General features: G+C 41.6%; 2 protein-coding genes and 1 long non-coding RNA gene across 14 annotated transcripts in view; 1 reads left to right on the forward strand and 2 right to left on the reverse strand.

Moving 5' to 3' along the window:
* Positions 1-2,006: 2,006 nt before the first annotated feature.
* Positions 2,007-3,568, reverse strand: LOC139354066 (uncharacterized). Its single transcript, XM_070998309.1, has 4 exons — positions 3,295-3,568; positions 3,018-3,240; positions 2,899-2,955; positions 2,007-2,836 (listed from the first exon to the last, which is right to left on the reverse strand). The coding sequence occupies exons 1-3, from the start codon at positions 3,433-3,435 to the stop codon at positions 2,936-2,938; spliced, it is 384 nt and encodes a 127-aa protein (XP_070854410.1). The 5' UTR covers positions 3,436-3,568; the 3' UTR covers positions 2,007-2,836; positions 2,899-2,935.
* Positions 3,569-6,912: 3,344 nt separating this feature from the next.
* Positions 6,913-27,281, forward strand: part of MFS17 (Major Facilitator Superfamily Transporter 17) — a 579,815-nt gene continuing 559,446 nt past the window's right edge. For 8 of the 11 annotated variants that reach the window (XR_011605437.1, XR_011605438.1, XR_011605439.1 and 5 more), the window contains exon 1: positions 6,993-7,066. Coding sequence is in view for 7 of the 11 variants with exons in the window: in XM_070998712.1 (XP_070854813.1) it covers positions 7,008-7,066 (59 nt within the window). In the remaining 4 variants the exon portion in view is untranslated. Of the gene's footprint in view, positions 7,067-27,281 lie in introns of all 11 variants that reach the window. The other 3 variants (XM_070998718.1, XM_070998708.1, XM_070998717.1) reach the window with 3 other exon arrangements.
* Positions 8,204-9,269, reverse strand: LOC139354483 (uncharacterized). 2 transcript variants are annotated; one of them, XR_011605446.1, is made up of 2 exons: positions 8,753-9,269; positions 8,204-8,676 (listed from the first exon to the last, which is right to left on the reverse strand). It is a non-coding gene; the product is annotated as an uncharacterized lncRNA (long non-coding RNA). The 2 variants fall into 2 exon arrangements; XR_011605445.1 differs by having other exon boundaries at positions 8,204-8,679.

Consider the following 27,281-nt stretch of genomic DNA (forward strand, 5'->3'; position numbering starts at 1 on the left):
CGACCTGCTAATCCTAGCTCCAGATTTTCAGACGCACCTGAAATACTTGCGTCGGGTAGCCCACAGTCTGAAATCAGCCGGATTGACCATAGGGTTAAAGAAGTCGAAGTTTTCCTTCAAATCTTTGACTTACTTAGGGTTTATAGTCGGAGGTGGACTGCTGCGGATGGATCCTGGACGTGTTACGGCAATCCAGAAGATGCCTTACCCGAAATCCATGAAGGCAGTATGTGCCTTCCTAGGCACAGCGGGATGGTATCGACGGTTCGTCAAGAACTTCGCTACGCTAGCCGCACCACTCTCCGAGTCCTTGAAGAAGGCTGGAAACACAAAGTTTTCCCTAAGTCCCAGCGCCACCCAGGCAGTGGATGACCTGAAGTTGGCCTTGACGAGCGCGCCGGTCCTGGTTCATGCGGATTTCAAGAAGCATTTCTTCATCCAGTGCGACGCATCCCACGTTGTCGTCGGCGGATCTGTCCGGACGACTCGCAAGGTGGTCTCTCCAGCTGCAGGGCTACGATTTCAGCATTGAACATCGTAAAGGCAGCGAGAATGTAGTCGCCGACACTCTGTCCCGCATCATAGAGGAAGTCCGGATAGATCCAACGGAGTTACTGGGATTCGAGACGACCGAATTTGCTGCGGAGGATTATACGGAGTTAGTGCAAGACGTGGAGTCCAACAGGGAGCACTTACCGGACCTCAAAGTGGACGGCGGACTAATCTTCAAGCGCATGAAGAATCCGGAAATGGACGAGGAACTGGAGGGATCCGAATGGAAGCTGTGGATCCCGCAAAGCCTGACGCACAGCTTGGTAGAGCGTGCTCATTCGGACCCCAAGGCTCGCCATGGTGGGATGACGAAGACCTTGGAGATCCTGCGACGCCAGTTCTATTGGCCAGGGATGACCATCCAGGTACGGGAATACGTCCGGAGTTGCGATGTGTGCAAGGAATCCAAAGCGCCAAACTTCCGGATGCAGGTCGGAATCGGAAGAAGGGTAGAGACGGAGAGGCCATTCCAGAAACTGTACATCGATTTCCTGGGCAAGTATCCGAGGTCCAAGAGTGGACACGCCTGGATATTTATCGTGGTGGACCACTTCTCGAAGTACAACTTCTTAAAGGCGATGAAGGAGGCGACGGCGTCGAACGTTGTAAATTTCTTGGTAAACGAGGTATTTTACAAGTTCGGGGTGCCTGAGACGATACATTCGGACAACGGCAAACAATTCGTATCCAAGGCGTTTGAGGAGATGATCGATGGCTTCGGTGTACAGCACATGAGGACTCCCGTATACTCACCACAGAGCAATGCCGCGGAGAGGGTAAACCGAAACGTCTTGGCCGCAATTCGCAGCTTCTTGGACGAAGATCACCGGGAATGGGATGCACATTTTCCGGAGATTGAGGTGGCCATCCGAAACACTGTCCACTCAGCCACAGGGGAAGCGCCGTTCTTCACTGTATTCGGCCATCACATGTTCCTCAACGGTTCCAGCTACAAACTAGCCAGACGACTCAGGTCTCTGGTCGACCATGAAATGGCCGGAATACAGACCAAGGACAAGCTTCGGGTTATCCACGCCAAGGTGCAGAAGCAACTGGAGGGTGCATACCAGACGAGCCGGCAGCGCTACGATAAGCGAGCCCGTACGCTGCTCGCCAAGCCAGGCCAAGAAGTCTTCCGCCGCAACTTCGTGCTGAGTGATTTCAGCAAATCTTTTAACGCCAAGTTTGCTCGCAAGTTCCTTAAAGCCAGGGTGGTCAAATCCGTCGGCAGCAATGCATACTTGCTGGAGGATCTCCAAGGCCGCAGTCTGGGAGTGTATCATGCCAAAGACATCCGGCTGTGACCTGAAAGAAGGACAAAACAAAGTATACGAGCATCGCGATCACAACTGCAATACTTCCCGTCATGCGTGGGCCCCGCGTTAGGCGCCGATCGAACTGCAGGATGGTATCAGTGCCGTGTTGAATCCCATCGTATCTCCAAAGCTACCAATTATTTCATCGTTCTGCTGAAACTCCGGGCAGCGCCTCTCGAAATCTTTGGTGGATGTTGCAATTGGATTCGCATGGGAGCGACGTTATCGATAGGTAAGGTCGATAGGGCGATAGCTGCAGCAGCGGGATGAGTCTGGCGGGCGATCTGGCCATTTAAAGATTAATCCCGGTTCGCTCTGGGATTACTTTAAATGGACCCATGTATCCAATGACCCAATTTTGAGAGAGGCCATGTAATATGGCGGGGGGTATGAACGATTATCAGCAGATATCGAGATAGTCGCGGCCATACTGTCCAACAATCAAGGCAGATGCAGCTAGGAGTGATAGTATAAATTTTCTTTGTGCTTGAAATTAAATAGTGAGTTATGTTAAAGTTCTATAGTAGTTCGGTATTTAATATTTATCATTTATAAAGGCAGCCGGGGTCCCAATACAAAGGGCCCCGGAAGATTTATTTGGATTCTACTGACATCTGCGCGACTTGCCATACCTGCCAGCCCGACTTGGCTGCCCAGCAACCGGTGTCCGTTCGACCCGTACCAGCGACCAGCCAGAAAAGCCTTCCACAGTCGACGCCGACGACGTCAACATTTCCCGGTGAGTCCGTTCCGGCGTACCGCGTCCTCCTCCTCTCGGGGACTTCCAGCGGTCGCATTGCGGCGCTGAGAAGTATCACCATTTTGTCTGGCAGCCGAATCTCGGACTGCCCGTGCACAACTCACCGGAGATCGCCGTTTTCCCGTGTGGAGAACCGTATCGCTGCTGGCCTCCGACGGGAAGTCATCAGCGCGGGCTATCATCGCCTCCAGGCCCGGCCCAACAGCGGCTGAAATTAAGGAAATTTTGAATACACGTGTACCTCGATTATATATATTGATATCTACTTACCTGTTTGTGAGTTTATCCGAAGTTAGACCCGAGAGCCTTATTTGTCCTCGTTGTTTGCTAAAAATTAAAAAGGTCGCGAGCATTAGTTAAATGGTATAGCTTACAGTGCATTTACGTACCTTTTTGGCCTGTCCCTTCTTTTCCCCTGGAGCTCCTCAGGATTAGGATTACACACGCGCTTCGCACATGTTCCTTTGAGGGCCGCGTTTCCATGCGAGCTCTACCAATAAATGACTGGTAGAGCATAGTTTCCGCGGCGCCTGTACTCTTTTCCAGCAGAACGAATCCTCTGCTTTGACCGCGGAAATATCCGAGACGGCGGCCAGGTTTCGGTCTTAAAGGCTGAGGAAGGATAGATCTGTTAAGAGGAGCATGTATATAAACGATTGTACTTACGATATTTATTAAACCTTTGTAATACCCACAATTTGTGAGTAAGCTTTCCCAGTGGGGAAGATGGAACCGCCGTAGTCGCGAGGAGAGGGCTCCTGCCGACTGCGAATGGGTGGTGCCCTGCAGCATCTTGAGGGCATCCATGGTTGGGTGGGAGCGCTTGGCTAGGACATCAATAGCCACCAAATGTAATCCATTTTTCCGTCAATATTTGTAGATTTTTGCTTTGTTTACGTTTTTTTGTCATTAGTGATGACCGATAATTTAGTAATGTGAGACCGTGAAGTATCGATACTTATGTTGCGAGCTGTGGCATTAGGGGTACTCTGCCCTGAGGAACGACTGAGCTAGCGGCACTGCCACCAAAAAAAAAAAGCAGTTCGTAACAAAAGCCTAGTACTCAGATCGACGAAAACCGCGAGCTAACCATAGGAGTGAGCGAGAGGCAAATATGTGGCTAACTCTTTTCGTCGGGTCCGTTTTTCAGCGCGGTACTCAGATGAGCTAAGGAAATACCAGTGTGAATTTTCGATGAACGCCGTTAGCCGCGGCCCAAAGAATTAGAAATTTAATCTTTGGCGGTGTTCGTGCAAAGGCGATGTGGAAACTAAAAATTAAAAATGAAAGGAAAACCACAAAATCGAATGCAGGATATCAGTGCAGATGAAATAGGACGCCAAATCTAAGCTTATGCCCTTTATTGTGGGATCTCACCGACAGGAAGCAAGTCCACAAAGGGATAAGTTCGCAGAATAGTTGAAGTGCTGGATGAGATCCACTAAAGAATTCCAGTGGGAAGGAAAATGCCGAGTGGGACTTCGATCTCTACATGGACATCCTGCCGGGCGCATCCCCGCAAAGAAAGTAAGATCTAGCCAAAAGAATTTGGTTGCGTTGTACTAATAGAAGTATGTACGTACTTTAAACCATTAATTAATTTACAACACCTTAAACTTAACGTAGCACTTAACTGACTATTATATTAACTTAAAGAAACGATTAAAGTAACTCTGATGCGCACAATTTAAATGGATGCTTCCCTTTCAATCACTCAAACAGATTCACCAAGTCTTTTTCTCGCCCCTTTACTTGATTTCTTTTGTTTTCTGTTCGCTGTTGGCGTGCCCCTGCACCTATACCCTTTCTTAAGCGAAAAATATACGACTATATTATTTTTACTTCTTGAGTAAAAATTACAACTTGAATTTTTTAAAAATGTTAATACCATAATGTTTTAAACATTGAAATCATTTTTAACGGACTAAATTTCTATAACTTAACTAACAAATTATATTGTAATAAAAATGTATAATAAGTAAACATAACATTATAAGTAAATTCAATTTACTTAATTTTACTATAACCAAATAATTTACTTTTATAAAATAATATTTGTTGTTTTTTCGATATAAAATAATGCTCCTAAAATATTAGGGCATTTACATGTCGCTGCTCCACGAAATTTTTTCCGCCGAAATGTTAGTCGCCAGCCGAACATAACAGAGAGACGCAAAAAATAACGGATTGGCCAAAATTTCTCTCTGAGAGAAAGAACTTCCAAATACCTACCTCTCTTTGTTGCACGATCGTTTTCGTAGACAGTCTTCTACGCCGCGCCGACTTCTCTGCTGACGTCAACAGCGGCACAGCATTTTAGGCACAAAAAAAAAACAAAAAATCTTTTTGCCTTGAGCCACCGCGTCCCTACTGCAGTTAAATTTGTTTTCTCCCATAAAAAATTGTGCGCCCCACATTGTTCGGCGGTTTGTGGGCGTTAGAGTGGGATATTTGCGTGACAAACTTGCGCTTGCACTTGTGGGCGTTAAAATGGGCGTGGCAAACTTTTTTTCGGTAGGTACTTATAAGAACAATAAAATTGAGTGAAAATGTTTATTTTAACCACCGTTTTGGGCGGTTTGTGGGCGTTAGATGCGCTTCACAGGAATCTCATGAATCTGCATGCCTAATCCCAGTATTGTAGCTATTATAGTTTCCGTGATCACAGCGTTCATGCTGACAGACTTGGCTAGATCTACTCGGCTAATGATCCTGATCAAGGATACCTTCAGTTCTGCAGTAGGCTCGGAGCGACATGTCAGACGGCAAAAAGCTTTTTCGTTTTTTTTGTGCCTAAAACTCTGTGCCGCTGTCGACGTCAGCAGAGAAGTCGGCGCAGCATAGAAGACTGACGATGAAAACGGTCGTGAAGCAAAGAGGGCAGATACTCGGAGGTTCCCTCGCTTTATTTGTCTCATAATCTGCATGCACTCGGCGCTCTCGAAAATTTCGACCGGTCCGTTATTTTTAGGAGCATTGTTGTGTTTAAAAAAAACGTCGACAGCGGCAAAGCGTTTTAGGCACAAAAAAAAAAACAAAAACGCTTTTTGCCGTCTGACATGTTACTCCGAGCCTACTGCAAAACTGAAGGATAAATATACCTTATGCGGTCGGAAACTCTTCCTTCTACCTGTTACATAGTTTCCGACGAATCTAGAATTCACTTTTACTCCACGAGTAACGGGTATAATAATGTATGTTTTGTTGCAAAAGCATAACAGTATTTATTTTTACGACGAGATGTATAAATATTTCCTTATACCGGCGCTACTAAGCCTAGTACTCAGATCGGCTAAGAGTTTCACTAGTCGAAAAATCTTATTCTTTATAGTGTAACCGATGTAATCAAAGCTCACCCGAAATGCATGTACCATGGTCTTACTGTCAACTGGTGCAATTTAAAAGAGAATATTCTGCTGGTGCAAAAAGAAATTAAAATAAAAGTAGTAACTAGTAGTTTGAAGCTTCCTTCTCGTCCCACGGGTGCTTCCCCATCTTTCCCGCGCCACCGCAGTCCAGCTATGAGTCCCAATGTGCATTTTAGACCTTGAGGAAGTGAGAGCCGGACTGGGAACGGGGCTGTTCCGCCTGATGATGCATGAAGTCGCCCAGCATCCTGGTTATGGCTGGTGATGGCTCCTCCAGATGTCCCTTATTTCCTTCTCCCTACAGAAGCCTGCGTGTCCTCCATCTCTGCTTTAGCTGCCAAGTAGCTGGTGGAGATGGAGTCCGGTGGTTCCTCAATGGAGAGCTCGTCGGAGATCGAGCGAAATCCCACTCGGCATGTTCCTTTCCACTGGAATTCTCCACTTCAACAATTCTGCGGATTTTCCCTGTCGTGGCATTACCTTCTGTCGGTGAAATCTCACAATAATAGGCAACAGTTTGAATTAGGCGCCCTTTTTCATCTCCACTGATCTCCTGTAATTTTTAAATTCCACACCGCTTTGGCCGAACACCGCCAAAGATTAAATATCTTATTCTTTGGCCGCGGCTAACGGCGTTCATCGAAATTCACTCGCGAAATCTGGTATTTTTTCTGGTATTTCCTTAGCTTATCTGAGTACCGCGCTGACAAGCAGACCCGACGAAAAGCGTTATCCGCGTATTTGCCTCTCGCTCACTCCTGTAGTTTTCGTCGATGTGAGTACTAGGCTATACAGTGAAAATTCCTAAACGGCAAGTACAGACATTATTATGTTCGTAAAAGAAACTAAATTGAGTTGCTTGTGCGGTCCCATTCCTCGCTGATGCGGGCTGTAGCGACTTTCCCCCTCTGTGTGAACAGCCTATAAACCTTTTTTTTATTTGCAATAGTGAACATTCTTTTAACCCTATGTGAAAAGTAAAATAGATAAGTAAATAATTAACTGTTTTATATGAATTTTAAAGAGCAAATAATTCTAAGTACCGAAAGTTACGAACGTCGTAGTATATGGTTAGACACCAATTTCATAAATTCTTTTGTATACTTACTAATACCCGAAAGCATGTTATAAATCTTACAAAAATATTAACACAAGCCTGAAGTAATAAAAAGGTAAAATTTTAATATAGAAGATCAAATCATGTGGAAGGCCACAGAAATCGCTTATTGCCTAACTTGTAGGTGGTGGAGTTGGACTGGTGGGGGGAGGTTGGTCGGTGGTGGTGGTAGGAACAGATGGCGATTTCGATTTTGAGTCGAATCCAATTAATTTATTTTTGCCGAATAAAAACTTTAGCTTTATTATTTTGTAAATCTGCATACATATATTTATTTATTATTCCTATCGTTGGCTATACTTCCGAAAAGTACCGATAACGTACAAATTATCATCTCAGTATGCTTTAGGACCTTGATTACGAATGAAAACGTCAAAGGTGGCAACAAGACCTAGTGCCAAAATATGATGTCTTTCAAAAAAATTGCAAGGAAAGTAGTACTCATTAAAATAAACAATTAATATGAAGTCAAACAAAAATGATGCTTGTTGCCCCTGCTACCTATTATTACCCTACACACAAAAGTCAAATATTTTTAGACTTGATTAGAGACTCAGTCTGTCCAGGATATGTAAATAAAGCCTAAGGCCTAGTACTCGGATCGGCTATGACTTTTACTAGTCGAAACATCTTATTCTTGTGACCGGTGTTTTAAAAGTTCGCCCGCAATGCATGTAGCATGGTCTTATTGTCAAGCAGCTGGGTTTGTTGACAATTTGAGCAATTTAAATAGGACTAGTCTGCTGGTACACAAGTGATTGAAAAACAAGAGCAAACGCTATAGCCGAGTGCCTCGACTATCAGATACCCGTTACTCAGCTAAAGGGATCAAGTGGCGATGGAGATATGTAAGCAGCAAAGCAAGATTGTAATGCGCCAGCTCCTGAAAACTATGAGCGCAACAGTTTTGGGCGGATTGTTGGCGTTAAAGAGGGCGTGGCAAACTTTTTTTTGGGTCAATCGATAGGTATTGACGAGACCAATACATTTCAGTTAAATTTTTTGTCCAGCATGGGCGGTTTGTGTGCGTTAGAGTGGCCGTGACAAACTTTTTTTGGGTTAATCGATAGGAATTGACGAGTCTAATACATTTCAGTTAAAATTTTTATTCTAGCATTAAAAGTGTAGGAGACACCGTTTGGGCGGTTTGTGGGCGTTAGAGTGGGCGTGGCACACTGACGAAACAAACTTGCGCTGATTAGGGATCTCTAGAATCTGCAGGCCTAATTCCAGTATTGCTTTTATAGTTTCCGAGATCAGATGGACATGACTAGATCGACTTGGCGGCTAGAGATCCTGATTAAGAATATATACAGTTTATAGCGTCGGAAACGCTTCCTTCTACCTGTTATTTACTTTCCGACGAATCTAGTATACCCATTTACTCTTAGAGTTACGGGTATAAGAAATGGAATGTTCAAGTGATGTTTACAGGAAGTCGCCCAGCATCCTGGCAATGGCTGGTAAGGGCTCCTCCAGATGTCCCTTAGCGGGCGGCGGTTGTTTTTTCTCCTCCCTGTAGCCGCCAGCACGTCGTCCAACTCCGTATTAGCTGCCAAGTAGCTGCTGGAGGTGGAGTCCAGCGAGACTAGTATTACTGGTGGTTTGGTTACGTTGTATGTTGTAAATATCTAATTACCGTAAGCAAATTCTTCTCAATGGGCTTCCCGATTGGATTATCTTCAGCACTTCCACAATTCTGCGGATTTTCCCTGTTGTGGTATTGCTTCCTGCGGGGAAAATTCTGCAATACTGGTAAACAGGTTGGATTAGGCGTCCTTCTTCACCTCCTGCTGGCGTTTTCTTCCATTTTTATTTTTTCATTTCCACACCCCTTCTGATCGGACACACTGAAAGTATTATGTTCCTATTTTCGCGGCGGCTAACGGCATTCATCGCAGTATACTCATGAATCTGGTATTTTTTCTGGTGTTTCCTTAGCTTATCAAAGTACAGCGGTGAAAAACGGATCCGACGAAAAGCGTTAGCTTTCTTTTTGCCTCTTGTTCTCTTCTGAGATATCTTTTTGTTTGCTCTTTTTATTTCGTTCAGAAATTATAAAGCCGTAAGATACGCCGGCAGCGGCGCATCGGTCTTATATAAATATCTGACAGCGGTGATCACTGATCAGGTGAATATTTTGCTGTCGGCCGGGTGTGTGAACAAGCCGACACAGACGCTTATCACTCGCTTAAGGCGAGTTAACATTATTGCCAAGAGTACAGTGTGAACTCAGTATGTGTAAATATAACGATCTCAGAAATAATAGGTATCAAAAAGAGAAAACTCTAATGCACATTTTTAAACATTTTCAAAAAAAACATAAGTCTAAGCAAGAAGATTTTTAAACGAAATCTTTTTGGACTTACTATTAGTTTTGTTTTGTTAAACTTTTAGTATTAAAATTGATGTTTCAAGCCGAGTAAAAGTTCTAAATGAGTCTTTTAAACTACCTTTTTATTGATACAAAAATGTTTATGAAGTAAATTGAAATTAAGAGTATATTTAACTTATGTTTCGTCAAAATACTTATGCCGACAAGTTAACATCTCCCTCCGTTTGAGAGTTTTTTTATCATCCAAACGGAATTTAATTGACCTTTAAGTAAGTTTAAATTAAGAGTATATTTAACTTCTGTTTCGTCAAAATACTTATGCCGACTAGTGTACATATCCCTCCCTTTAAAAAACAACGATATTCTATGTACATAGTTAATTTATTATTTTAAAAAATGTGAAATTATATTTATATTTTATTGTTGTTCATATTTTGATTGTATATGTATGTTTGATTTAAAGCATTTGCCGATTGTCAATGCCATATGCCAATTGATTTACAACGGTCAATAGTAAAAGTAAATAGTATTTCTTATAAATATATATAAGGAATATAAAAGTGCAAACAAATTTAAAGAAAATTTGATAAAATGTAAAAATTATATTTGTAAATGAAATGTGTAAAATAAAAATGAGAAAGAAAGTTTTAAAAGTATTAATAAAGGAAAAGGAAGAACACTATTGTCCAGTATCTCGACTATCAGATACCCGTTACTCAGCTAATGGGACCAAAGGGAAATGGAGATATAAAGCAGCAAAGCGAGATTGAAATGCGCCACCTACCCGTGATCTCAATATATGGTTATGTGGGCGGTAGACAGATTTAAGCGTTATGCGCGTTAGAGTGGGCGTGGCAAACTTTTTTTTGGATCAATCGATAGGTATTGACGAGACCAATACATTTCAGTTAAAATTTTGTATCTAGCATGAAAATTGTGGGCGTTAGAGTGGGCGTGGCATATTCGCGTAAGAAACTTGCGCTGCGTACAAGTCTACGGAATCTAAATTTTAGATCCTATTTCTCTATCTTTGATAGTTTCCGAGATATCCGCGTTCATACTTACGATTTTTTGAAGTTTGTGGGCGGTTTGTGGGAGTGGCAAACTTATGAATTACTTATGTCAATCGATAGGTATTGATGAGAACAACACATTTCAGTTAAAATATATGCAAGCAGCAAAGCTAGATTGAAAAGCGCCATCTACCCGCGATCTCAATATATGGTTATGTGGGCGGTAGACAGATTTAAGCGTTAAGGGCGTTAAAGTGGGCGTGGCAAACTTTGTTTTGGGACAATCGATAAGTATTGACTAGACCAATACATTTCAGTTAAAATTTGTTTCTAGCATCAAAACTGTAGGAGCCACAGTTTTGGGCGTCAGATGGGGCGTGGCACATTGCGGAAACAAACTTGCACTGCGCAGGAATCTGCATGCCTAATCCCAGTATTGTAGCTCTTATAGTTTCCGAGATATCAGCGTTCATATGGACAGACAAACAGACGGACACGGCTAGATCGACTCGGCTAGTGATCCTGATCAAGAATATGTATACTTTATTGGCCGGAAACGCTTCCTTCTGCCTGTTACATATGTTAATATAAGTTGACAGATTGATAAAATTTTTATTTATAAAAATCAAACTTATAATCTTTATTGTAATTGGTAAAAGGGTATACTAGATTCGTCGAAAAGTATGGAATAGGCAGAAGATGGCGTTTCCGAACACATAAAGTATATATGTTCTTGATTAGGACCACTAGTCGAGTCGATATAGCCATGCCCGTCTGTACGTATGAACGGAAAGTATACGAGCTAGTCTATTGGGATTTGGAATGCAGATTCTTGGGCTTCCTGCCCAGCGCCCACAATTTTCATGCTAGAAACAAATTTTAACTGAAATGTATTGGTCTCGTCAATACTTATCGATTGACCCAAAACAAAGTTTGCCACGCCCACTTTAACGCCCTTAGCGCTTTAATTTGTCTACCGCCCACATAACCATATATTTAGATCGCGGGTAGTTGGGTCTTTTTAACATAGCTTTGCTGCTTGCATCTCCATTTCCCTTTGGTCCCTTTAGCTGAGTAACGGGTATCTGATGGTCGAGGTACTCGACTATATCGTTCTTCCTTGTTATTCCTGTATTAGTTGGATGCACCTAGTCGAGTTCAATCAACTTGGAAAATTCGCTGCTCTATATTCCCATGACCGCTTACCAAAAAAATGCAGTCTAGGCGCAACTTGATTTGGGTGAACTGCTGTTAACTGCGCAATCAATGATTACTCTTACTTTTGTCTAGGGTTAGCTTCTAAGCGCAATTTGTTTCCGAAGAACTTTATTCAGGGCATTTAACTGCTGTTGATTGTGCAATCAATGCTTACTCTTTTTTTTAATATTATTTTTGGTGTCAACTCTTCCCTCAGCCAGAACAGCCTAGAACAGGTCTGGAATGTGAGGGCTTTTCCTGCGCTTCTGGCGTGGAGGCTGCGCCTTCGTAGTAGTTACGTGATCGACCCTATTACTAATAATAGAAGGATGATGGATGATCCGTACCTAAGGGCGTTTACGCAAGTATCATGGCTTAAGTCTAACAAATTTTCTGAATTACAAATTGTCTTATAATTATGGGACACGCAAGGTTTTTATTGTAAAAAGTTCTCTCTTACATTCTAATAAATTTTCATATTTTATATAATTAATTATTTGTGCTTTCTTAATGCTTACATTTTTAAAGTTTTACAGTTATCTGATTTAATGGTTGGGAGGCTAGTAATATAAATGAGGTCATTACCATTTGTTGCTAATTTAACTTAAGCGAACTCCAATAATTCATCTATATTAAAGAACAGGTTTATTCCTTTTAAAGATATCTTCCACTACTGTGGTTTCCGTGATTGTTAATACAAATGAATTTATTGTGTTAGTTTAAGCCCATGTACTTGCGTATATCGCCTTTCGACTTATAAGTTCCTCCGAGTTCTGGGTAACTTAATTAATAGTCTATAAGTAACAATAGTAAGTTGTATCATTTTTTAAAATTAATTTTTCTGTTATTTACTAATTGGTTATTATGGTTTCCAAAATGCTAGTTTATCTTGTTTTCTAAGATCTAATAGTCATGGTAGTCTGGTAACCCCGTCAATCATTTCCATGCGGTACCAATTACTTCTATTGCCCTTTTCTGTCTTTTGGAGCTTGGAGTATGCGTAAATCATTGTGGATCTGTTTTAGTTCTTATGAAAGGTATGGGTGTAATGGATGAGATGCAGTGAGTAAGTGAAATTATTCTTCTAATTTCGCTAGTGTTTATTCATAGCTGGGTAAATTAAAGATGTGGATGATTTTCCATCTTTCTTAGCCGGTAGTCCGGTTTCGAGTGAGATGATTTGTGAGTTTGAATAGTCGAGTACTGCCAACCAAGCTTGTTGGTAAAAATAACCTGAAAAATTATGTTTTAGTATTGTTTTTATGTATGATTTTTCCAGTTTGTGTTTTAACAGTGTTTTTTTATTTTCTTCCACTTTCTCCGCCTTGTATCTAGGCTTAAGTTTTGTGCCTAGCGTTTTATTTTATTTTCAGATGGATCGTGTCGCTTGGTGAATAAGTTATTGGCTATTTTTTGCCCTTATAGTGGTATTCTAAGTCAGTTGTTTGTTTTTTCTATGTTCTCATTGATTTCTTCTCTCTTTTACCCGATACCGATACCCGATACTCAGCTAAAGGGACCAAAGGGAAATGGAGATATGCAAGCAGCAAAGCGAGATTAAAATGCGCCACCTACATTTCAGTTAAAATTTTTTATCTAGCATGAAAATTGTGGGCGTCACAGGTTTGGGCGGTTTGTGGGCGTTAAAGTAGGCGTGGCAAACTTTTTTTTGGGTCAATCGATAGGTATTGATGAGAACAATACATTTCAGTTAAAACTTTTATTCTAGCATCAAAACTGTAGGAGCCACAGTTTTGGGCTGTTTGTGGGCGTTAGAGTGGGCGTGGCACATTGCTGAAACAAACTTGCGCTGCGTAAGAAGCTCAGGAATCTGCACGCCAAGTCTCAATAGTTTCGTTTATAGTTTCCGAGATCTCAGCGTTCATCCGGACGGACAGACAGACGGACAGACGGACATGGCTAGATCGACTCGGCTAGTGATCCTGATCAAGAATATATATACTTTATGGGGTCGGAAACGCTTCCTTCTCCCTGTTACATACTTTCCGACGAATCTAGTATGCCCTTTTACTCTACGAGTAACGGGTATAAAAACACCGTACGATTTCGGGTAGAGTTGAATGAAACCTCTGTATTTGTCCGTTACTTGTCTATGCATAGGGGCAGTGGTGAGTACTGATATTTTAAGTTAATCCTCTACACTTTGGCATACCGAAACCAATGAACAATGAACGTTGTAATTTATTTGTTTTTTTACCTCTGGTTTAAAAGATGTTGGCTATGCGTAAGGTTTTCCGTATACCGGGGTATCTGACGAAGTTCTGATTTCACCTACTTCCTTGGTTGTGTATGGTAACTTTGTTTCGGGATCTTCAAAGAGGATTTTATGACTTTGTACGAGGATAACAGAATAGAAAATAAGAGAACAGAAAGAACAGTGGTTCCATCTGACAGCTGAAGTTTCGCATGAAATGAAAAATAAATTGTCAGAAGTCACATTTTTCGGTGAAAGTGTTTAAATAGGGTTGAAAGTTCCCAAAGCAGAACGTTGCTCATCTTTGACACTTGCGGACGACTTTGGGGGGCCTGACGAAGTTCTGATTTCACCTACTTTCTTGGTTGTGTATGCTAACTTTGTATCGGGATCTTAGAAGAGGATTTTACGAGGATAAAAGAATATAAAATAAGAGAACAAAAAGAACAGCGGTGACAGCTGAAGTTTCGCATTTAAATGTGGCACCCATAAATATTGTAGAAACCAACTCACGTAGTTCTTAAATATTAAAAAGAAAAAGAAATTGTCAGAAGTCACATTTTTCGGTGCACATGTTCAAAGTGGGTCATAACATTCTTGGGGCCCAAAGCGGAGTAAATCCAATCACAACCTTTACAATGTTCTTCATATTTTACGACGTGGCAAGACCTTGGTTCTCAAATCGCACCATTGTCACTAAAAAACACATCGCCGCCAAACAACGGATAAGGCACGACACAACAGATGCGGCACCTGTAACCTATCATATGTCGCCTTTCGTCCTTGTCTTGACCTAACGGAACAATAATCTTTTTTTAACTTCTTCATTTTATTTTTAACTGCGCCTCAACCAGCTCGAAAAGCCAGCATTTGGCTTTATTGCAGCTAATCGAAATATGGATTATAGCCCTGAATGAATTAATAGTTTGTGTTCTAGCTCACAAAATGAATCATACGAATACCTTATGTCAGTTGGAGCTGTAAAACCAACTACGTAAAAATCTATAGGATCCGTGATGGCTGTGCTGCGGGATACCTCGATTGTCTTTTTCCAACATCGATACATCGGGTCACGTAGGCAACAAAAAGCGCAGGGAAACAGTAGCACTGGATCTTTCCTACCGCAGGCAATACTAAACGCTGGGTACAGGCTTGGAAATATTAGCTATCCTACTTTTAAGGAGCATTGACTCAGAAACGTGTTCAGTGCTTGGTCTAACTTATGTCAAAGGAACTCAAATCTCAGAATGTACTTGTAATACTGATAACCACATTACCTTGGCGATAATTAAGATTTTTTAAATGGCAAATGTCTTTCTGGCTCAAGTAAAGGATGGGGAAATATTTGGGTAAATTAAATTTGAGCGGTAACCTAAACAACTTAACAAAGATCTTGAAAAACGAAATTAAAGCGGCCACTTACAAAATTGAAGCAAATAAGTCTCCTAAGTTCTGGTGAAGTAGTGAGTTAGTTAATCTTTTCAACAGATTCTGCGAAGGCCAAGGCGGTCAACTGAAAGAATGAATGGTCAAAATTTCAAAAGGAACTAGCTTCCGGAGAAAAATCAATGAACTAAACAGGCAACCCAACACCAAACTAGCGTGGCGCTATTTAAAATGTCTAAAAAATTTACAAGAAGAGCGGGGTTCTCTTTGATTCAGAACACTTTAACAAGTTTTTAGAGTTTCTAAGGGATTAAATTCCATTTGAAAACATGACAGTAGACGAAATTTTAGTTGCCATGAAGATCAATGAACCCCCAGGTTTTAGTTTGGAAGATCTTGAAGAAATTCTAAACGAAACAGGGAAGAACGCTATAGTCGAGTACCTCGACTATCAGATACCCGTTACTCAGCTAATGGGACCAAAGGGAAATGGAGATATGCAAGCAGCAAAGCGAGATTGAAATGCGCCACCTACCGGCGGTAGACAGATTTAAGCGTTATGGGCGTTAGAGTGGGCGTCGCACTCTTCTGAAACAAACTTGCGCTGCGCAGGAATCTCAGGAATCTGCATGCCTAATCCCAGTATTGTAGCTTGTATAGTTTCCGAGATCTCAGCGTTTATACGGACAGACCGACATGGCTAGATCGACTCGGCTCAAGAATATATATACTTTATGGGGTCGGAAACGCTTCCTTCTGCCTGTTACATACTTTCCGACGAATCTAGTATACCCTTTTACTCTACGAGTAATTGGTATAAACATGAAGACAGCTGGAGGGTTAGACAAAATCACATACGAAATGTTATGGTACTTGGCAGTGCCTACAAAAACAAGCTAGTATCATTTTATTACAACAAAGTTGCTAGGTGTGATTTTCCCTCAGAATGAAGATGGATTAAGATTGTGCCCATCCCAAAGAAAACGAGGACCTGAACAATGTACAAAACATCAGAACTATTTTCCCCAATTCTGTGTAGGTAAAAACAGGACTTCAGAAATGTATTGAGGATTATGAGATCTTACCTTACATACCAGGCTGAAAAGTCCCGGGCCTAACACATAGACGGCGCTAGTTTTATTGCAGTCACCTTTTTTTACAGTTAATACTAACTTTCCAAAGACAACTGTTAGAATTTCATGATATTCTATTCATTAGTTTGTAAGTTATAGTGGTAAGAGTGACGCTACTTTTGTTATTTTCAAAACAATGGATCAAAAACAATTTTGTCTTTTAATTTTACACTGCTTCTTGACGGAAAAAATACCGTTCAAGCGAAGGAATGGCTTGAAAAGTGTAATGGGGACTCCGCTTCATCAGAAATAACAATAAAACGTTGGCTTGCTGACTTCAAACGTGGTCGTAGAGACACCGATGATGCAGAACGCAATAGACGTCCAAATGAAGTGGTAACACCAGAAAACATAAAGAAAATCCACAAAAACGTTCTGAATGATCGAAAAGTGAAGTTGCGTGAGTTAGCTGACATGGTAAAGATACCAAAAGAACGTGTTGGCTTTATATTGCATGACTATAAGAAAGCTCTGTTCAAAATGGGTGCCGCGTTTGCTCACTGTTGACCAAAAATAAGAACACGTTGATGATTCCGAGCAGTGTTTGGCCATGTTTAAACGTAACAAACCGGAATTTTTGCGTCGATACGTGACAATGGATGAAACATGGATCCATCACTTCACTCCGGAATCAAAACGATCGTCATCTGAGTGGACAGCACCTGGTGAACCTCTTCCAAAGCGCCCAAAAGCACAACAATCGGCTGGAAAGGTTATGGCCTCGGTATTTTGGGATGTGCGTGGTGTAATATTCATCGACTATCTTGAGAAAGGGCATACCAACGACAGTGAATATTATATAGCGTTATTGGAGTGTTTGAAGGCCGAAATTGCAAAGAAACGACCGCATATGGAGAAGAAAAAATTTTGTTCCCTCAAGACAACGCACCGTGTCACAAGTCAATCAAAACAATGAAAAAACTATATGAACACCGTATTCGCCAGATTTGGCTCCCTGCGACTTCAGGTTGTTCGCAGACCTGAAAAAAATGATCGCCGGTAAGTAACTTCCCACGAATGAAGAGGTTATCGCTGAAACTGAGGCCTATTTTGAGGCAAAAGATAAATCGTTTTACAAAAGTAGTATTGAAATGTTAGAGCGGCGCTGGAATGATTGCGTTGCGCTTGATGGAGATTACGTTGATGAATAAAGCTAGTTTTGAACCAAAAAAACGTTATTTCTTTGTTAGGCCCGCGACTATTTAGCCCACGTGTTATCCTACGCTTACAAGAAGTGCAAATCTGCAGCAATGGTATAAACGAAGTCATCTAACAGCCCTTAAGAAAAAGCTTCGCCATAACGTAGTTATAGCAGTAGTGGAATGTGTGTGGGGGTGCCACCGGGCATCAGCAACTACTGGGATTTAAGCTAGCGTGCAACATAAGCAAAAGAAATAAGTACAATCATGCTGTGATTTTCTGTGATAAGCTTAGAAATAAAAAGGTAAACTGACGTACTTAGTATATCGTTTCCAAAACTTATCCTCATACCCATTTCGACAATATTGCCACCGTTTCGCCGAGTATCCACGCAAGATAGCTTAATTTTAAACTATTATATCTGGCGAACGGTAGACACGATTTACAAAAGAAATTTATTTTATTTAGCTATTGTCTCAGGATTAAGTTCACAATAAGTTTTTAGTTTTAGGTCTTCTTTATTCGCACTCTCGGTTAGAACTAACTCGCTGCTCGCAGGCAACTCTCTTTTCAACCCCAGTTTTCAGGTTCTGTCGAGAGAACCTCTCCTCTCTCGAGGCTCGAATAGTGGGACCAGAGCAAATTTATATAGTCTGCCCTGTTCATATAACTTTGAGTATAACAATATAATACTTAGAACTAGTGTATTGCATATAAACTAGCACGCCTGTTACAATATATAATAGCCAGCCTGTTACACAATAGATGACCACCACGCAATAGCATTTATTAAGTTTAAAAGAAGGATTTTAGGCAAAGGGCCAGACGGAAAAAATACCATTATATGTTTCCCAAAAAAGGTTCCACTTCAACACATTTTATTTCACTTGTTTCAAAGTGGGATCTTTGCGGAGTACTAGTTATGATTTTTAAACCCGTTACTCGTAGAGTAAAAGGGTATACTAGATTCGTCGGAAAGTATGTAACAGGCAGAAGGAAGCGTTTCCGACCCCATAAAGTATATATATTCTTGATCAGGATCACTAGCCGAGTCGATCTAGCCATGTCCGTCTGTCCGTCTGTCTGTCCGGATGAACGCTGAGATCTCGGAAACTATGGGAGCTAGGCTATTGAGATTTGGCGTGCAGATTCCTGAGCTTCTTACGCAGCGCAAGTTTGTTTCAGTAGAGTGCCACGCCCACTCTAACGCCCACAAAACACCCAAAACTGTGGCTCCTACAGTTTTGATGCTAGAATAAAAATTTTAACTGAAATGTAATGTTCTCATCAATACCTATCGATTGACCCAAAAAAAGTTTGCCACGCCCACCCTAACGCCCATAAACCGCCCACAAACTTCAAAAAATCGTAAATATTAACGTGGATATCTCGGAAACTATCAAAGATAGAGAATTGGGATTTCAGATTTAGATTTCGTAGCCTTATACGCAGCGCAAGTTTGTTACGCAAATATGCCACGCCCACTCTAACGCCCACAAACCGCGAAAACCTGTGACGCCCACAATTTTTATGCTAGATAAAAAATATTAATTGAAATGTATTGGTCTCGTCAATACCTATCGAAAAATTTGCCACGCCCACTCTAACGCCCATAACGCTTAAATGTGTATACCGCCGGTAGGTGGCGCATTTTAATCTCGCTTTGCTACTTGCATATCTCTATTTAGCTGAGTAACGGGTATCTGATAGTCGAGGTACTCGACTTTAGCGTTCTTCCTTGTTTAAAATAAATTTATAGTTTTTTCGAAGGCACATACGATTGCTCCACACACGAAAATATACACATTCTAATCGATAAATTTAAGAATTAGGACATGATCTTTTATTAGTTTAATGGTATAGTAAGTAAGCTATTGTTTTTACTCCACGTTACTTTTACTTTATTTATAAATGAGCTTCTCTCAGATATAGCTCATTCTCGTTGACTAATATACGCATAATATTCTTGTCATCTTGTCCATCTTACAATCCGATTTAATTATGTTTTCAAACATGGAGCTCGGACAATTTACTGGATGTAAATGGCTCTATGTGTAAGGTAATGACTTTTTGTCGAGTCAACCCTCAATATGCGACATAGACGCTAAGTGAGGGATCATTGGATAGGAGAACTCTAGTAAACAATCCTGGCGTTCTTTTGGACCCAAGACTAAAATTTTGTTATCATATTTTGTTCATGGTGAATACAGCTAGAAGTGTGCTTGTTCAAAGGAATTTGATGATCCTTATATTACAAAGACCTTATTTATATCGTTTGTCCGCCCAATACTTGAGTATAGATCTCCCGTCTAGAGTCCCCAACCCATAAAGTATATATATTCTTGATCAGGATCACTAGCCGAGTCGATCTAGCCATGTCCGTCTTTCCGGATGAACGCTGAGATCTCGGAAACTATAGGAGCTAGGCTATTGAAACTTGGCGTGCAGATTCCTGAGCTTCTTACGCAGCGCAAGTTTTAGCAGCGTGCCAAGCCCACTCTAACGCCCATAGCGCTTAAATCTGTTTACCGCCGGTAGGTGGCGCATTTTAATCTCGCTTTGCTGGTTGAATATCTCCATTTCAATTTGGTCCCTTTATATGAGTAACGGATATCTGGTAGTCGAGGTACTCGACTATAGCGTTCTTCCTTGTTCGAAATCCTGTGTTCTAATTAAACCTATATCTATACACGATATGCACTCGTTGCAATTCCGATAAAATCGAATTTAAAACCAGAGAAAACGCTATAGTCGATGGCCTCGACTATTAGATTCCCGTTACTCAGCCTAAGGAGTGCGAGAGGGATGGAGATAAGCCTAAAGCAACTCTGATTTTTTCACTAACACTCCTAGCCCATAGCGCCACCTATGTTCTTCTATATCACCACTTGGCCGACAGCGCCTATGCGCTTCTATCGGCTTGGTGGCGTATTAGTGAAAACAGCTTATTTGCTGCATGTGGTGTGCAATCTCGATTGAATTGCAAGATATTGATTATTATTTGACTGGTTCGGTTTCAATAGTTTTTGGCATATAGATAGGTATTGATAATAAGAACTAACTCTTATTTAAATATTTTCAAAGTATTTAAAAATGTGCGTGCTAGACTGGTTTTAGTGCTATAGTCGTTTGTGGGCGTCAGAGTGGGAGTGGCACCGTGCGGTGAGCAGAAAGCCAAAGAATCTGCATGTAATATTGACAGGCGGACATGGCTATATCGACTCGGCTAGTGATCCTGATCAATATGTAAGGTCGGAAACGCTTCCTTCTACCTGTTACATACTTTCCGGCGATTCCAGTATACTCTTTTACTCTACGAGTAACGGATATAAAAAGTAAATATAAGTAAATATAGTTGAACATTCGGTGCAAGAGTTTTAATTTAATGTTTACTCTTTTGCCGCTAATGAAAAATGCAGTTTCAGCTCTTTCCAATGTTGTACTGTCCGGGACACCGCCAAGTCGATCGACAACCATCTAATGTCGGACACCTTTGGGATCTTTAATGGTACCTTAAAGCATATTTTCAAAATAAGTTTTAATTTTGAGCCAATTTCCGAAGAGAGCGGACGTGCTATGCGCGAGGTCCGAAAAAAAACATCCTAAAAAAGTTATAAGCAAATAACTTTAAATATTGCAGTAGTCTAAGAAAGGCAAAAATACGTTAAATCAAAATATAAATAGTTCACGTTTATTCAATAATTAGTGGTATGAATTAAAAAAAGTGCCAAATTATTATAAATAACAAGGAAGAACGCTAAAGTCGAGTACCTCGACTATCAGATACCCGTTACTCAGCTAAATAGAGATATTCAAGTAGCAAAGCGAGATTAAAATGCGCCACCTACCAGCGGTATACACATTTAAGCGTTATGGGCGTTAGAGTGGGCGTGGCAAATTTTTCGATAGGTATTGAAGAGACCAATACATTTCAGTTAAAATTTTGTATCTAGCATAAAAATTGTGGGCGTCACAGGTTTTCGCGGTTTGTGGGCGTTAGAGTGGGCGTGGCATATTCGCGTAACAAACTTGCGCTGCGTATAAGGCTACGAAATCTAAACCTGAAATCCCAATTCTCTATCTTTGATAGTTTCGGAGATATCCACGTTCATACTTACGATTTTTTTAAGTTTGTGGGCGGTTTATGGGCGTTAGGGTGGGCGTGGCAAACTTTTTTTTAGGTCAATCGATAGGTATTGATGAGAACATTACATTTCAGTAAAAATTTTTATTCTAGCATCAAAACTGTAGGAGCCACAGTTTTGGGCGTTTTGTGGGCGTTAGAGTGGGCGTGGCACTCTACTGAAACAAACTTGCGCTGCGTAATAAGCTCAGGAATCTGCACGCCAAATCTCAATAGCCTAGCTCCTATAGTTTCCGAGATCTCAGCGTTCATCCGGACAGACAGAAGGACAGACGGACATGGCTGGATCGACTCGGCTAGTGATCCTGATCAAGAATATATATACTTTATGGGGTCGGAAACGCTTCCTTCTGCCTGTTACATACTTTCCGACGAATCTAGTATACCCTTTTACTCTACGAGTAACGGGTATAAAAAGTGCCACGAATAATACTTAGCTCGATGAGTGCCGACCCAAAAAGTGAGCGCAGAAGCTCCGTAAACCAGAGAAACGGCTATCTCTCATATTTCTCAACCTGTGATATAGAAGAAGAAAAAACTACTTTAAAGAGTAACTGAGCTTTACTTAACACTGACAGAGAAAGAGAGCGGTTTTGTTCTCGCGCACTCCTCACCCCAATTCCCACTTCATGGAGCTTGCAGTGTAGAACACCACCACCAGCTTTGTGTCATAGCTCACCAGCCAAGAGCGCAGTGACCCCGTTTATTTCTGCAACCCCAGCAACTGCAACAACAACATCAACGGAAACCGTCACCAACAGCTCGATTTTAGAAGCTTTGTCAACTTCTGCAGCGCCTGTTAAAGATACAAAACCAGTTGTAAGTACGAGGGCCAATATCGGCTATAACAAAAAACAACATGCGAATCCAGCTATACAGACTGGCATGGATCGTTACATCCAAATCAAGCGAAAGCTTAGTCCACAAAATAATACCCCAATACGTATCAGCTTAAGAGCAGAAAAGGCTTGCAAGTAGTGTTCAAGGGCACATAGCCCGACGTATCTATCACTGAGATAGTAGAGGCTTTGAAAGAAAGAGGCTTATTCTTCAAATATATTATAATTATAATCAACAGATATACAAAGCCGTAACCGCTCTTTAAGATCGAACTGGAGACAGAGAGCAGAGCCTTGAAGAAAAACGAAGTACATCCGATCTATAAAATCCAATTCCTGTTGCATACAAGAACCACATCAACGACCAAAATCTGCACCCTCCCAGAATACCCAAAATGAGCACGAAATGAGCTCAAACAAGCCGAATAGAATAACCTTTCAGCAAAAAATAGGACAAATACCAAATAATATCAAAGCCGTGTTGTTAACCTTACAAAAAAGTATGATGGACTTTATGTCCTTCATGAAAACAACAATGCAAAACCTTATGCAAAATCAAAAAATTCTAATAAAAATGCTCGCATGTCACGGTAGAAATTTGATATAACTCAATTCTTCATTGAAAACCACAGACGTAATGCTGCTGGCAGAAACGAACCTTAAAACTTCCAAATAAGAGGATACACTTCGTATTGCACAGATAATCCGGATGGTAAACCCCACTGAACCGGAATTTTAGTCAGGGAACACAACAAACACGACTTTCACCAGAGCTTTGCAACAAATTATTTGCAAGCTACATCTATAAAATTACAATCAGGCAACGGCAGTATTACTATTGCCGCTGTCTACTGCCCACCAAGCTTTACAATAACGGAAGGGCATTTCTTGGACTTCTACAATTCTTTAAGTGATCGCTTTATAGCAGAAGGAGACAACAATACGAAGCACACGCACTGGGGCTCACGACTTGTGACCCCCAAGGGAAGGCAACTGTATAAAATAATCTCTCTCCTGAAAGCCCTACATACTGGCTAGCTGACCCCCCGCTTATTTTGAACAGCACGCAGATCCTCGGCGGCCACCTCTACAGACGATTAGCCTGGAGGAAACACATTGCATGCAAGAAAGTAAATCTTAAACTTAGAGCTAGCAGCTTACACTGGAGTATAAATTCTCTATTTACCCTGTGTCTCGATTTCAAGTTTCTGATCTTCAATTCCACTCTTAATCCCATTTGGACTTACGGCTCCCAGTTTTAGGGGAACGCAAGCAACAGCAACATTTATATTATACAGCTCTCACAATCAAAAATATTGCGAACATGGTATGCAAATGGAGCAAAGATTTGCATACCGCTGGTTTAAGATGAAATATCAAAACAGTAAGTGGCCATAAGAAATTTACACTGCACTTAAATGATCTCACAAGGAATCTTACACTGGTCTCGAACAGAACCCGTCTACTTCAAAACGATTTACCACCCCATTTAGTCTAAAGTCAGTCTACATGACTGTTACATAGTTTATTTTTGTTATTTTAAGATTTTATCCTCTTATTATCATTCTCATTAAAGAGAAGATTCAATAATTAAAGCAAAATCAAAAAAAAACAAAAATTATCAAATTGTTAATAATACATAAAAAAACCATTTTACAACAAATATTATAATATAAGTTAGAAAGCTGAACAAGAACGAGTTATAACAAATTCGACTTACAACGAAACAATATATAAATTTGCGTGTTTTCCACAGGAAAATTTCCACACAAACCTTGTCGTTGCTTATACTTTGAAATGCTTTTGAAAAAAGTCTTAAATTAATCGCATTTAGGCCAAGCTCACGTAGTTTATGATTGTATTGCCTTGGTATTCTTAAGTTTTTTAAACGTATTTCATAAGCTGAGCGTCACCAGTTTCACCAAATTCAGAAATTAGGTAATTGTCTTAAAAATATCCCATCAAGTATTCTTCAAAATATTCTTAAAAGTAAACAAGTAAGGGAGCTAAATATATTATAAACAAAACAAGAGATAACGCTAAAGTCGACGGCCTCGGCGATCCGTTACTTCACCGGTCAAACTGCTGGGCTGTCCAGAACAACGCCTCTTTAAGCCGCAATTGGTCGACCACTCGCCCTTCCTGGCTAGCTGTGCCAGGAGCTTAACGCTTAGGCAAGACCACTCGTTCTTGAACCTTCCCCGCACCCTCCCGACTGATCCACCCTCCAGCGCTCGGCCGGCCTATATTGGGCCTACTGGAAACGTTTTTTCTCTTTTGAGCCCGGCCCGCTGCTTCTCTCCACTCCACTCTTCGCCTTGCCGTTACTACGCGCTAACTCGCCTCGTATCTGGTAGCCAGTAGGTCATCTTTTAATGTCACCGTTCCCATTTGTAGGGATTTATTCAACTCGTCACATTAGCCCCCTTCTTCGGGAAACAAATGAAAACGTTCTCCTCTCCAGCTTAAGTCCTTAAATCCACGTTCCCTTTATGTCTCCTTGACGCTGACAGCTTTATCTTGAGTTCTAGAATAAAATATTAATTTTCCCCCGTCGATACTAATCTATTTTCACTAGAATATCGATACCAATCAGCTATCGATACACCAGCTGGACGCTCGTTCCATGCGTTTTTTGCCCTTAGCGGTTTTAGGTACCGTTGGACCTTCTTAGCCTTTGGTATGCAGCTGGGCTTGTTCGAACGTGGTTGGTTCTTGGTCCCCCCCCCCCCCCCCCCCTCCCCCCTCTTCAGGGAACAACTAGAAGAGCTTCCGGCGCTACAGAGTGTGTCAGGTCTGCTGGACTTGTTTTGCTTCCATCCCTCTGTGCTTACTCTTTTCTACATGGCGTAATCGGTTGTCTCTGGCTCTCGCCCGACGCAGAAACTGTTGCCTCGTCGTCGGGTTCCTTGTGCGATCTTTCTAGGCGAATCTTTTGTGCCCTTTGACGAATGACTCTGGCGTAAGCCTGACGCCAAATCTGTTTTCCTCCTAGTCTGCTTGTCACCTTGTGTCTGTGATCCCATCCTGTGTATATCGTTTTTGCGTGTCGAAATCATGGATGACTCTTAGGCCTGACTCGTAGTTCTGCTGCACCTAATCTTCCGTTGAATCCGCATGTTGGCGTGGCTCGCTTGTGGTTTGTGTTTGTTGTTGTGTCAGCTCGCCAGAGTGGTCAGTCCACTCTCTCTGCTTGTTTAGGTAGAGTATTTTGCAGATCACCGGTGAGACGAAATCTAAGACCTGGTAAGGCCCGTTCTTGGGGCCAGTTTTTTGGCGAATCCTTCGGAAGCTTTTGATATGTGGTGTCTGGCTTGGTCCTGGTCAAAGATCTCCATGAGTTTGTAGGAGTTTTCATACGGGGTGTTCATGGCTAGTACGTTTCTTAAGGTTTCCCTATCACGTAGGGCGTTTGGTAGCCGTAACTTCCAGCCTTGCGTGAGAAACGGGGAGTATACGGTAGACTCCTAGTTCCACAGTCCGATTTGCACCCTCGAAAACTGTACTTTCCTTGGAGGCTTTTTTAAGTGATTCGTCCGTTGCGCTCTGCAGCGGCACTATTTCAGTCCAATTGGAGACCCTGTCTGACACTTGGGTTCGCATTTAGCTAGCCCATCTGGCGATCCTTCCTGATGATATTGAGCTATTTTTGAGTCATAAGGTCGGTTTCTACTTTAAAGTAGTAACCTTCCAGATACGACATAAACTTTTGGATCGCCCAGACAATTGCCCCTCTTCTCATTTGTTGAGTAGTTCTTTTTTGCGCCGTTGAACGTTCGGTTTAAGTACGAGGTTTAATTTTCGCCTCTGTCGGTCTCCTGGGCCAGTATTGCTCCAATTCCGTTCTCGCTCGCGACCGTTTGTAGGATGAAAGTTTTGTTGAAGTCCGCGTTCGCCAGTACTGGGTCAGCGACGAGGCTCGCCTTCACTTCCCTAATCGTCATCTAGCAAATCGTTCAACGGCTTGACAATGTTAGCAAAATCTGGCACTAACCGACGGAGTGCTTTGACGGTCGAGGTTCAGCGATGGCTGACATTTGTTCCGGGTCTTTGCCTACTCCTTTGCTTGTCACTGGATCGCCCAGGCATAGCGATTTTTTTTTTAAAAACAGAAATTTTTGCCAGGGTTTGCCCGTACTCATCCCTTAGGTCCAAGCTGCTGATATACCGCCCTACCCTTAGTTGGTCCAGGATGCTTCTATGCGTGGCATCCTTTACAGGCTAAGCGTTGATCTGTCTGAATTCGACGCACAGTATCCACTTGCCTGTCTTGATTTTCATCGCTACGACGCGGTTCCTGTATGTGCTCTTAGAGTGTCCAACACACTTTATTTCGGTTCCGACTTGTGTAAGAAATTTCCACCCCAACCCCAACGAATCCTTTACTATTGGTAGTATCACCAGGCCTATGCTCAGTCACTAGTTCCCGTATTTCATTTCTACCTCTACTTACCACTGTCTGCCAACCTATCTTGCCGTCTTTCCTAGAGCAGCAAGATTGCCCACCAGTTCTTAGCTGATGAAGTCAGTTAGTTTGAAAAGGTAGCACCCTGCTGGCCTCTCGTTGGCCATTTCCCGCTCGCCGGCAGCATTTCATTTGACACCTACTTTGCCACCCACAGCTGAATAACAGGCGTTGAATTTTGAACATAAAGAACTATTTTCCTTTCCCAATTTTGTCTCTTCTGCAAAGCAAGAAAAACATGTAGTTTTCGAATACATTTTTTGGACAATATAATTTACCATATAAGGGGGTGAGTGTTCCG

This window comes from Drosophila suzukii (genome assembly GCF_043229965.1).
Source record: "Drosophila suzukii chromosome 2 unlocalized genomic scaffold, CBGP_Dsuzu_IsoJpt1.0 scf_2c, whole genome shotgun sequence".
Taxonomy (NCBI): Eukaryota; Metazoa; Arthropoda; class Insecta; order Diptera; family Drosophilidae; genus Drosophila; species Drosophila suzukii.

What these genes read in the sequence shown, in the direction of transcription:
- LOC139354066 (XM_070998309.1), bottom strand. Translation starts at nt 3,435, where the DNA reads ATGGATGCCCTCAAGATGCTGCAGGGCACCACCCATTCGCAGTCGGCA. An exon ending in ACAAAGGTTTAATAAATATC is followed by an intron (nt 3,241 to 3,294) that starts GTAAGTACAATC and finishes ATCCTTCCTCAG; the next exon opens with CCTTTAAGACCGAAACCTGG. An exon ending in AGAAGGGACAGGCCAAAAAG is followed by an intron (nt 2,956 to 3,017) that starts GTACGTAAATGC and finishes TTTAATTTTTAG; the next exon opens with CAAACAACGAGGACAAATAA.